The sequence below is a fragment of the Macaca fascicularis genome, chromosome 19 (assembly GCF_037993035.2).
Source record: "Macaca fascicularis isolate 582-1 chromosome 19, T2T-MFA8v1.1".
NCBI lineage: Eukaryota > Metazoa > Chordata > Mammalia > Primates > Cercopithecidae > Macaca > Macaca fascicularis.
This window is the reverse complement of record NC_088393.1, coordinates 13,623,705-13,636,339: the sequence shown is the minus strand read 5'-3', so window position 1 is coordinate 13,636,339 and position 12,635 is coordinate 13,623,705. Positions and strand designations below refer to the sequence as shown.

Below are 12,635 nucleotides of genomic sequence, written 5' to 3'. Positions count from 1 at the left end.
TGGGAGGCCAAAGCTGGAGGATCACTTGAGCCCAGGAGTTTGAGACCAGCCTGGGCAACATAGCAAGAACCCCCTTCTCTATAAAAAATTAGCCGGGCACTGTGGCACATGCCTGTAGTCCCAGCTACTTGGGAGGCTGAGGCAGAAGGATTGCTTGAGCCCAGGAGGTGGAGGCTGCAGTGAACTATGATCACATCACTGCACTCCAACCCAGGCGACAGAGAGAGACCCTGTCTCTTTAAAAAAAAAAAAAAAAAGGCAATGAACAAAAGCATGGCTCTAAGTCTTCCAAAGTGAGAATCCCCCACTGCCCTCTGCATCCCTCCAGAACTGTAGCTCAGAGCCCAAGCTGAATCTGACTTTTCTCTTTTCTCTCTCTCTCCCTGCTCCCGAGCAGTGAAGTAATCTTTTTTTAATGACCTTTTCTTCCATTTTTTTTCCTCCTCTTTTTCCATTGATTTGAAATACCTATTTTATCATTCTCTGCATCTTTCTCTCTCTATTTTTTCGGCTCGTGTGGATTTCTGTTTTCTTCTGTTCCTCCCCACCCCTCTTCCTTTGGTTCTCTGTTCCCATTCCCCCCACCTTTTTTTTTTTTTTTTTTTTTTTTCCGTTTTCGGTGCTGCCAGGGGCCGCATGCCTTACCTGGACATGTATCAGATGCTGAGACACATGTCTCCGCCCCTGGGTCTGGGGAAGAAGTGTCCGGCCAGAGTGGCTTACAAGGTAGACTACCCTTGCCGACCACCAATGTCCGGGCACTGGGTTTTTTTTTCTTCTTCTTCTTTTTTTTAGTGCTGACCAGAAACACCCGGCCGACTCTCTTTTTCCAACGTTTCTCTTCTTTTTTGTTTTTGATTCTTTTTTTTCTTTTCTCGAGTAAACTGATCATGATCATCCCTTGATTCTAAGCAGCACACTGTGTCCGTCCTTTCTGATGAGTGTCTTCGTGTTTTGAGACTCCATTATGGCCGACACGCTGGGGGGAGGGGGAGGGGAGCGCCCAGGTCCCCTTGCACCTGGTCTCCCAGGTACCAAATTGGAAACAAACACGCTTCTTCGGGAAGTCAAAACCCACGCCTCCCACTTTTGCCCACCCAGAGCGGCCCCCATGCCCAGGCTGGGGCAGGCGCCTTGCAGAAAGGGGCTTTAGCCCCCAAAAGCAGGGGAAGTCCTGGTCCCATCTTTTGTGCCTCTAGCCCCCAGGTCCCCGCCCCTGCCACGCATACCTGAAGCTGATCTCTGACCTAGGGCCTTGGGGGATTCGAGATCTTCCAAGAAGCACCAAGAACCTCTCTTCCCCTTCCTTCCCTCCCCTGGAGTTTTGTCCCCAGCCCCCGTCCCTAATCCCCCCCCAAGACACCCCAACATGCCTCTCCATTGTTCCAGAGTGGGCAGGCGGCCGCAGCTGGACCCCTGGACGGTGGCACACTGATGCAGGCCATGCACGCTGCCTTGGCGGGGCCTGGGGCGGGCAGGCACCATGGCCGACGGGGGGTGGTGCATGCTGGCTGAGAGAGCAAGCGTCCTGCCGCCAAGCGGCTGGGCCGGGCCACCCCTCCAGATCCCTGTCCTGGAATCTCCCTTGGCGCCCAAGGACAGATGCTCTGTTCCCTCCACTTATCCACAAGAAGTTCAGGGATGACCCCTAAAGATTCTCCCCGCCCAAAAAATATTACCCCATCATCCTATTCTCCCATCCACCTTGATCTTCCCTGTGTCCCCATCCATCAATGCTATTTGTACCCGCCCCATGTTGCCACCTCCCCACCTCATTCCTTTCCTTCCTCTGTGTAGCCCTCCTCACCTAACCTATATGTCTCCCCTCACTTCTCAATCAAAGCCGGGGACACGGTTGTCCCACCAGCATCTCAGACAATGAGCCTGTCCTGGCACCTGTCGCTCCCCCCCCCCCCCCGCCCCCATACACACAGTTTTCCTCAAGTCGCTTCTCTCAGTCTCTGCTTAGATGAATGTGTGCGCATGTGCAAGAGAGGGACAGAAAGCCCTTCCTGTCCCCGTCTTTGTGCAGGCCACCATGGGTCCATAAGACAACTTTGTGCAAATTTGAAAAAGGCACCCTTTCCACAGAACGTGTCTGTTGGAAAATTGTTGCAATTCACCAATGTGGTGAGAACAAGACACTTTTTTTCTATCAGCTGAGAAGCTGTTATATTTAATACACAAATCAGGGGCCGGGTGTGGTGGCTCATGCCTGTAATCCTAGTGCTTTGGGAGGCTGAAATGGGAGGGTCACTTGAGCCCAGTTCACGATTAGCCTGGGCAACATAGCAAGACCCCATCTCTACAAAAAGAAAAAATATTTTAATAAATAAATAAGTACATACATCTATCATTTCCAAGATGGGAGCCCTTTGTGCAGTGTACAACCTGCACAACTGTGCACAGTGACCCAGTCTGTGTGTGTTTCTCTATTTCCCACCTCCTTCCCCACCCTGCCCCCAGTGTCCCCTCTACTGTCCTGCTCTGGATTTACCATTCCCCTCCCCATCTTCAGCCCTGTGTTTCCGGCCCACATGTGTCTGAATCACCACCCAAGTCACCCTCACCCCCCTTCTCTGTGCCACCTCAGCCTGGGCTGGTGCGCACCAGCCCAGCATCCCCTCCCATGCCACCAAGCATGGTGGACAGAGCCCCTGCCTGGGACATGGGGAATGTTTTCTTCCCCGGGCTGGAAGGGAATGCCCCTCACCCCTTCCCCCTGCCACTGCACATAGAGCCAAGATCCGGACATGTCCCTGAGATACACTTCCCACGGAGCTATGAATGAGTCTCGAGATTCCGTCTGCATGCACCCCTGTCTGTGCTGTTCTGTGTCACAGCCTTGCTGCATGCCTGCGAGGGGCCTGCCCCGTCGGTGGGGGGCTGCCTGCCTGCTGCTTCTCAGAGGAATGATGTGGTCTGTGCCCATCTGGTCTGTCCTGGTCTGGGCCAAGCCAGGGGTTGGGGGTGGGGAGCCGGCGGCGCCCCCCACCAGCGGCTGTGGTTCTGGCTCCCTCAGCCTTGGCTGTTGCACGCGCTGCTCAAATCCAGCTTGTGCTCTTTTTCTTTGGGGTCAGACCGAAACAGGGCCGTCCAGAAGAACTCTGGGGCGGGGCGGGGGTGGGGCAAGGATTGAGGCTAACCCTGGAAATGCCAGCTCTCAGGTCAAGCAGGTGGGGGGAAAAAGGAGAGGGCAGGGGACCAGAAATACAGGAGAGCCTTTTGTGCCCTCCCCACGGGCCACCAAGAGAAACAGAGTACTGGGACAGGTAACCTGAGTAAGGGTCACCTCAGCCACTGCAGCCTTCAGAGTTCTTCCTGAGACTCCCTGGGTAGGGGTGGGCGTGGCTCACGGGAGACCCAGGAGAGATGCCTGGGAATGACTGTGATTGCCTTGGGTTTTCTGTAGCGGCTTCTGCGGATGGACCTGCCTGTCGCAGATGACAACACCGTCCACTTCAATTCCACCCTCATGGCTCTGATCCGCACAGCCCTGGACATCAAGATTGCCAAGGGTAAGGAAGGGACAGGGGCGGGTGCAGACAGGCGGGACAGGGTGGAACTGGGGATCTCCCTCCCTGCCCCAAACTAGAGGAGCTGCTGTCACCGCCCGGATTTTCATTCACTCTTCCATTCAGTCGTTCCACAGCGTTTTTTGTTTGGTTTTTTTTTGTTTTTTTTTTTGTTTGTTTTTTTTTTTGAGACAGAGTCTTGCTCTGTTGCCCAGGCTACAATGCAGTGACATGATTGCAAGTCACTGCAACCTTGACCTCCCAGGCTCAAGTGATCCTTCCACCTCAGCCTCCCCAGTAGCTGGGGCTACAGGGACACACCACCACACTCAGCTAATTTTTTTTTTTTTTTTTTTTGGTGACGGTTTCCCTCTGTCACCCAGGCTGAAGTGCGATGGTGCCATCTTGGCTCGTTGCTACCTCCACCTCCTGGGTTCAAGTGATTCTCCTGCCTCAGCCTCCCAAGTAGCTGGGATTATAGGTACATACCGCCACACCCAGCTAATTTTTTATATTTTGGGTAGAGACGGTTTCACCATGTTAGCCAGGCTGGTCTCGAACTCCTGACCTCAAGTGATCCACCTCCCTCGACCTCCCAAAGTGCTGGATGACAGGCGTAAGCCACTGTGCCCAGCCTGATTTTTTTTTTTTTTTTTTTTTTTTTTTTTTTTGAGACGGAGTTTCGCTCTGTTGCCCAGGCTGGAGTGCAGTGGTGCTATCTCGGCTCACTGCAAACTCCGCCTCCCGGGTTCATGCCATTCTCCTACCTCAGCCTCCCAAGTAGCTGGGACTACAGGCGCCTGCCACCATACCCGGCTAATTTTTTGTATTTTTAGTAGAGACAGGGTTTCACCGTGTTAGCCAGGATGGTCTCGATTTTCTGACCCCGTGATCCGCCCGTCTCGACCTTGCAAAGTGCTGGATGACAGGCATGAGCCACTGTGCCCAACCTAATCTTTTATATTTTTTATAGAGATGAGGTTTCATCAGGTTGCCCAGGCTGGTCTCAAACTCCTGGGCTCAAGCAGTCCTCCCACCTCGGTCTCCCAAAATGTTGGTATTACAGGCATGAGTCATGACACCTGGCCCATTTGCAGATATTTAGTGCACCCCTTCAATGTGCCAGAGACCCGTCCAAGCATGGGGAACCCAGCAGCTTACATTTTAGGTGGACGGGGAGGCCGCCACTGAGGAGGTGGGGCAGTGTTTCGTGGATCCCTGGGGGGAAGGTGCTCCAGGCAGAAGGACTGGCAAAGGCCCTGACAGGGGGGTGAACAGGGGACACCAGGGGTATTGAACTGACTCACCTTCTGAGTGAGGGCGTGCCACACAGGTTCAGAACAGAGGAGGAGCCTGACCCAACTCACATTTGAACAGGTTCCCTCCGGCCACTGAGGGGATGAGAGAGTGGAAGGAGGCCAGGGTCAGGGCTGCTGATATCATCCGAGTGGAGACAGGACAGTAGCTTAGAACTAGGGGTAGGCCGGGCATGGTGGTTCACGCCTGTAATCTCAGCACTTTGGGAGGCCAAGGTGGGTGGATCAGTTGAGGTCAGGATCACCAGCCTGGCCAATATGGTGAAACCCCCGTCTCTACTAAAAATACAAAATTTAGCCAGATCTGGTGGTGGGTACTGTAGTCCCAGCTACTCGGGAGGCTGAGACAGAAGAATCGATTGAACCTGGGAGGCGGAGGTTGCAGTGAGCCGAGATCACCCCACTGCACTACAGCCTGGGAGACAGAGCAAGACTCTGTCTCAAAAATAAAATTAAATTAATTAACTGGACATGGTGGCATATGCCTGTGGTCCCAGCTACTCAGGAGACAGAGGTGAGAGGATTGCTTGAAGCCAGGAGTTTGAGGCTGCAGTGAGTCATGATTGCACCACTGCCCTCCAGCCTGGGCGACAGAGCGAGATCCTGGCTCAAAACAACAAAAAGAAAAAGAAAAAAAAAATTTTTAAGCTGAGAAGGGGCTGGGCGCGGTGACTCACACCTGTAATCCCAGGACTTTGGGAGGCCAAGGTGGGTGGATCACGAGGTCAGGAGTTCAAGACCAGCCTAGCCAACATGGTGAAACCACATCTCTACCAAAAATATAAAAATTCCGGGTGTCATGGTGGGCACCTGTAACCCCAGCTACTCTGAAGGCTGAGGCAGGAGAATCACTTGAACCGGGGAGACAGAGGTTGCAGTGAGCCAAGATCGCACCACTAAACTCCAGGCTGGGTGACAGAGCAAGACTCTATCTCAAAAAAAAAAAAAAAAACGCTGAGGCCAGGCACGGTGGCTCACGCCTGTAATCCCAGCACCTTGGGAGGCCAAGGCAGGCGGATCACAAGGTCAAGAGATGGAGACCATCCTGGCTAACATGGTGAAACCCCGTATCTACTAAAACTACAAAAAATTAGCCAGGTATAGTGGCACACGCCGGTAGTCCTAACTACTCAGGAGGCCGAGGCAGGAGAAATTGCTTGAATCTGAGAGGTGGAGGTTGCAGTGAGCCGAGATTACGCCACTGCACTTCAGCCTGGGTGACAGAGCAAGACTCTGTCTCAAAAAAAAAAAAAGGCCGGGCATGGTGACTCACACCTGTAATCCCAGCACTTTGGGAGGCCAAGACGGGCAGATCACAAGGTCAGCAGATCGAGACTATCCTGGCTAACACGGTGAAACCCCGTCTCTACTAAAAATACAAAAAAATTAGCTGGGCGTGATAGCAGGCGCCTGTAGTCCCAGCTACTCAGGAGGCTGAGGCAGGAGAATGGTGTGAACCCGGGAGGCGGAGCTTGCAGTGAGTCGAGATCACGCCACTGCACTCCAGTCTGGGTGACAGAGTGAGACTCCATCTCAAAAAAAAACCAAAAAAAGTGCTGAGAAGGCTGGACATGGTGGCTCACACCTGTAATCTCAGGATTTTGTTGAGGCCAGGGACAGTGGTTCATGCCTGTAATCTGAGCACTTTGGGAGGCCGAGGTGGGTGGATCATTTGAGGTCGGGAGTTCAAGATCAGCCTGGCCAACATGGTAAAACCCCGTCTCTACTAAAAATACAAAAATTAGCCGGGTGTGGTGGCATGTGCCTGTAATCCCACTTACTCAGGAGGCTGAGGCAGGAGAATCACTTGAACCTGGGAGGCAGAGGTTGCAGTAAGCCGAGATCACATCATTGCACTTTAGCCTGGGTGACAGAGCAAGACTCTGTCTCAAATAAATAAATAAATAAATAAATAAATAAAACTGAGAGATTCCCCCAAAGACCTAGCTCAGGGCTCACTCTCCATCATTAGGGGGAAAGAAGAAGGGGAGGCCAGGGAGGCGGGCAGAGACCAGGGCAGTGTGAGCTCCTGGAGGCAGTTTCTATGCTTAGAAGGGCGGCTTCAGGAGGAAGGGGAGCAGCCACGTCAGACACTGCCCAGAGGCCAAGGATAATGAGGATCGCAAGTGACTGGTCATTATGGTCACTTTGACCAGGGCAGCTTTGGCGGAGGGGTCAGGGGTCCCCTGTCTGGAGTGCATTTCAGAGGCCTGAAAGGGGATGTGATGTGACTTGGCAGCTGATTAAGGACAGCAGGGCAGAGAGAGAGGCGCACAATCACCAGAAGAAATGGGGACCTGAGGCTCACACCTGTAATCCCAGCACTTTGGGAGGCCGAGGAAGGGGGATCACTTGAGGCCAGGAGTTCGAGACCAGCCTGGCCAACATGGCAAGACTCCATCTCCACTAAAAGTACAAAAATTAGCCGGGCGTGGTGGTGCACACCTATAATCCCAGCAACTTGGGAAGCTGAGGACAAGAATGGCTTGAACCCAGGAGGCAGAGGTTGTGGTGAGCTGAGATCAAACCATTGCACTCCAGCCTAGGGGACAGAGCAAGACTCTGTCTCAAAAAAAAAAAGAAAGAAAGAAGGAAAAGAAAAACAAACGGGACCAGAGAGAAGGAGCGGGTGGGAGAAGAGCGGGTGGAGAGTCCAACAGGTAGGAAGGGGCTGAGCCCAGCTGAAACCACTGGGAAGTCAGGAGGAAGAAAGACTGAGCCTTGGGACACATTTTCCTTCCACGGTCTTGAGAGGAAGAAGGGAGGAAGAGCCAAGGCCACATGGCAAGACTCAAGGAGGAAGTGGCAGGGAAGGTGGGGGACTGGAGGGGTGGAGGACGAATATTGTTAGTGCCAGGAACAAAGTGAAGGTAAAGAGAGCACAAGGAGGTTGGGCGCAGTGGCTCACACCTGTAATCCCAGCACTTTGGGAGGCCGAGGCAGGAGGATCACTTGAGGCCAGGATTCAAGACCAGCCTGGCCAACACAGAGAGACCCCATCTCTATAGAAACTGTTTAAATTAGCCAGATGTGGTGATGGGCACCTGTAGTCCCAGCTACTTGGGAGGCTGGAGTGGGAGGATCACTGGGGACCAGGAGGTCAAGACTGCAGTGAGCTATGTGATGACCACAGATATAGCAGCTTAAGACACACCCATTTGTCAGTTCACAGTCCCGTAGGTCAAAAGTCCAAGAAGCTGTACTGGGCTGTCTGCTGAGGGTCTCACGAGGCTGAAATCAAGGTGTCAGCCAAGCTGGGCTCCTATCTGGAGGATCTGGGGGAGAATATACTTCCAGGTTCATTCAGGTGTTGGCAGAATTCAAGTCCTTGTGGTTGTAGGACTGAGGTCTTGTTTTATCATTGGCTTTTTAGCTTTTTGCTCCTGGAAGTGTATGTATCGTCCATGTGCTCCCATTCTCTCAGACTTCCCCATCTGCCACCAAGCAGAGAGAATATTGTGCTTTTCAAGGGCTCACCTGATTGGGGCAGGCCTACCCTGATCATCTCTGTATTTTGAGGTCAGCTGACTTGATATTTTAACTTTTTTTCTTGAGACAGAGTTTTGCTCTTGTTGCCAAGGCTGGAGTGTAGTGGTGCAATCTCAGTTCACTGCAACCTCTGCCTCCCAGGTTCAAGCAATTCTCCTGCCTCAGCCTCCCGAGTAGCTGAGATTACAAGTGCCTGCCACCACGCCCAGCTAATTCTTTTTGTATTTTGTATTTGTAGTAGAGACAGGGTTTCCCAAGGTTGGCCAGGCTGGTTTTGAATTCCTGACCTCAGGTGATCCACCCACCTCAGCCTCCCAAAGTGCTGGGATTACAGGCGTGAGCCACCGTGCCCAGCATTTTTTTTTTTTTTTTTGAAACGGAGTCTCATACTGTCACCCAGGCTAGAGTGTAGTGGTGCAATCTCGGCTCCCTGCAACCTCCACCTCCCAGGTTCAAGCGATTCTTCTGCCTCAGCCTCCCGAGTAGCTGGTATTACAGGCATGCGCCACCACGCCCGGCTAATTTTTTGTATTTTTAGTAGAGACGGGGTTTCACCATTTTAGCAGGATGGTCTCGATCTCCCGACCTCGTGATCTGCCCGCCTCAGCCTCCCAAAGTGCTGGGATTACAGGCATGAGCCACCTCACTGGGCCTCTGGTATTTTAATTATATCTGCAAAGTCCCTTCATAGCCTGGGCAGTGATCCCTAGATTAGTGTTTGAATAAACAGAATCTTGGCGGAAGGGCAGGTTTGAAGTCTGCCTACCACAGTTCCTTCATCTGTACAACGGGTCTAACAACACCCCCACTCTTCGCATGTAATGCCATCGTAACTCAGCTGCTGTGGCACTCTGAGGATCTGTGTTCAGGGGTCCCAAAACCACCCACAGGTTCAATGATATCCTGGGAGAACTCAGAACTGAGAAAAGTTTTTATACTCACAGTTTATTGCAGTGAAAGAATACAGATTAAAATCTGCAAAGGGCCGGGCACGGTGGCTCACGCCTGTAATCCCAGCACTTTGGGAGGGTGAAATGGGCAGATTGCTTGATGTCACACAGTTTGAGACCAGCCTGACCAACATGGTGAAACCCTGTCTCTATTAAAAATACAAAAATTAGCCAGGCATGGTGGCTGGCGCCAGTAATCCCAGCTACTTGGAAGGCTAAGGTAGGGGAATCACTTGAACCCGGGAGGCAGAGGTTGTAATGGGCCGAGATCCTGCCACTGCACTCCAGGCTGGATAGAGTGAGACTCTATTAGAAAAAAAAAAAAAAAATCTGCAAAGGGCCAGGCGTGGTGGTTCACACCTGTAATCCCGGCACTTTGGGAGGGCAAGTTGGGCAGATCACTTGAGGTCACAAGTTTGAGACCACCCTGGCCAACATGGCAAAACCCCATCTCTACCAAAAATACAAAAATTAGGCATGGTGCCAGACCCCTGTAATCCCAGCTACTCAGGAGGCTGAGGCGGGAGAATCACATTAACCTGGGAGGTGGAGGTTGCAATGAGCTGAGACTGCGCCATTGCACCCCAGCCTGGGCGACAAGAGCAAAACTCTGTATCCAAAAAAAAAAAAAATTAGTCGGGTGCGGTGGCTCATGCCTGTAGTCCCAGCTACTCCAGAGTCTGAGGCACGAGCATCCCTTGAACCCAGGAGACAGAGCTACATTAAGCCGAGATCGTGCCACTGCACTCCAGTCTGGGTGACAGAGCAAGACTCTGTCTCAAACAAACAAAATCCCAAAACATAAAATGTGCAAAGGAAGGGGATCTGGGGAAGGGTCCAGGAGACACCAGGCATGAGCTTCTAGTTGTCTGCTCCAGTGGAGTTGTGCAGATAACACTTAATTCTCCTTGCAATGTGTGACAACACGCACTGTTGTCACTGTACTGCCAACCAGGGAAGCTCACCTGAGCCTTGGTGCCGCAGGGATTTTATTGAGGGTTTGTCATGCAGGCAGGGCTGACCATAGTTACTCAGTCTCCAGTCCCTCAAAAGGTCAAACCGATACCACGTGGCTCAAGACCCCAACTATAAATCACATTGTTAGAATTAACTGTATGGAAAATTAGCCGGGCGTGGTGGTGGGCGCCTGTAATCCCAGCTACTCGGAAAGCTGAGGCAGGAAAATCACTTGAACCCAGGAGGCAGAGGTTGCAGTGAGCCGAGATCGCACTATTGCACTCCAGCCTGGGCAACAGAGCAAAAACTCCATCTCAAAATAAATAAATAGAATGAACTCTATGGGCCAGGTACGGTGACTCACACCTATAATCGTATGAGGCCAGGGGTTTGAGAACAGCCTGGGCAACATAGTGAGACCCTATCTCTTTTTTTTTAAAAAAAAAAAAAAAAAAAGGCCAGGCACGGGGTGGCTCACGCCTGTTACTCCAGTACTTTGGGAGGCCAAGGCGGGCGGATCACGAGGTCAGGAGATTAAGACCATCGTGGCTAACATGGTGAAACCCCATCTCTACTAAAAAATCCAAAAATAATTAGCTGGGTGTGGTGGTGGGAGCCTGTAGTCCCAGCTACTTGGGAGGCTGAGGCAGGAGAATGGTGTGAACCCGGGAGGCAGAGTTTGCAGTTTGCAGTAAGCTGAGATCACGCCACAGCACTCCAGCCTAAGCAACAGAGCGAGACTCCATTAAAAAAAAAAAAGGCCGGGCATGGTGGCTCATGCTTGTAATCCCAGCACTTTGGGAGGCCAAGACGGGTGGATCACAAGGTCAGCAGATCGAGACCATCCTGGCTAACACGGTGAAACCCCGTCTCTACTAAAAATACAAAAAATTAGCTGGGCATGGTGGCGGGCGCCTGTAGTCCCAGCTACTCGGGAGGCTGAGGCAGGAATATGGCGTGAACCCGGGAGGCGGAGCTTGCAGTGAGCCGAGATCGCGCCACTGCACTCCAGCCTGGGAGACACAGCGAGACTCAAAAAAAAAAAAATAATGAACTATACAGTGTGGCCCAAGGCTCCTTGCTAAATACAGACACTATTTTCAGGCAGGACATTTCAAAGGCTTACAGATCACCTCCTAGGAGCAAGTCAAGGACCAGTCCTTCCACTGGAATGTGCAGGGTTTGGACAACACCAGCCTGCTGAGCTAGTCCTTACTGCTCAGAACCCCAGAAAGTCCAGCCTGTGTGACACCTACTGGATTCCCTTCCTGAGGGTTTCAAAGAGTCCCGGAGATGTCCCTGCGTTTGGCTGTCGCAGTTGTTACTTATACCCCAGATGCCACTGAGTTCCCTGAAGACAATGATTTCCCAGATTTCTTTTGTGTGTGTGTGTGTTTTGTTTTGTTTTTTTGAGACGGAGTCTCGCTCTGTCACCCAGGCTGGAGTGCAGTGGCCTGATCTCACCTCCGCCTCCCGGGTTTACGCCCTTCTCCTGCCTCACCCTCCCGAGTAGCTGGGACTACAGGCGCCCGCCACCACACCCGGCTAATTTTTTGTATTTTTAGTAGAGACGGGGTTTCACCGTGTTAGCCAGGATGGTCTCAGTCTCCTGACCTCGTGATCCTCCCGCCTTGGCCTCCCAAAGTGCTGGGATTACAGGCATGAGTCACCACACCCGGCCGATTCCCCAGATTTCTGAGCCAGGGGCCCCTCCACCTCTTATCCTCAGTGAGTGCCAGGCCTCATTCTGGCGTTCCACAGCTGAGCCAGGCTCTCGGGGTTAAAGAAGGTCAGGAGGGTGTGGGGACAGCAATGGAAGAGTGGTACTAATGGCAGCCCTTTGAGCAGATGCGAGTCTCAGGAGAGCATGACACACTTTGTTTTCACAGTTCAGTTCACTTTCTAAGCACACTGAGCTTCCTTTCCAGCAGGGTAAGGGGCCGCAAGGGGGGACAGATTAACCTCAATCATTCTTCAGATTCTCGAAAGTGGTGCCACCATTCATTGCTGGAGATTGGGAGAAAGTGGGCAGGTCCATCTCGTTCTCTCTGTCTCTGTCTCTCTCTCTCTTCCCTGTCCATCTGTTTCTCCCACCCACCCCCCTGTTCTCTCTGCCCAGAAGAATCTGGTTTTGTTTTGGTTTTGTTTTTTGAGATGGAGTCTCTTTCTGTTTCCCAGGCTGGAGTGCAGTGGCTCAATCTCAGCTCACCACTGCAGCCTCCGCCTCCCGGGTTCAAGCAATTCTCCTGCCTCAGCCTCCCGAGTAGTTGGGATTACAGGTATGCGCCACCACGCCCAGCTAATTTTTGTGTTTTTACTAGAGACAGGGTTTCACCATGTTGGCCAGGCTGGTCCCTATCCTCTTGCAAGCCCCCGACCCCAGGCATTGAGGGCAGAGCCAGCCACCT

General features: G+C 52.3%; 1 protein-coding gene across 19 annotated transcripts in view; it reads left to right on the top strand.

Moving 5' to 3' along the window:
• CACNA1A (calcium voltage-gated channel subunit alpha1 A) overlaps positions 1-12,635 on the top strand; it is a 432,044-nt gene that overhangs the window by 407,263 nt on the left and 12,146 nt on the right. For 11 of the 19 annotated variants that reach the window (XM_045380278.2, XM_074026050.1, XM_065534477.1 and 8 more), the window contains 2 exons: positions 630-726; positions 3,413-3,518. In XM_045380278.2, the coding sequence (XP_045236213.2) occupies positions 630-726; positions 3,413-3,518 (203 nt within the window). Of the gene's footprint in view, positions 1-629; positions 727-1,389; positions 1,519-3,412; positions 3,519-12,405; positions 12,508-12,635 lie in introns of those variants that run through there. The other 8 variants (XR_012428445.1, XM_074026051.1, XM_065534478.1 and 5 more) reach the window with 4 other exon arrangements.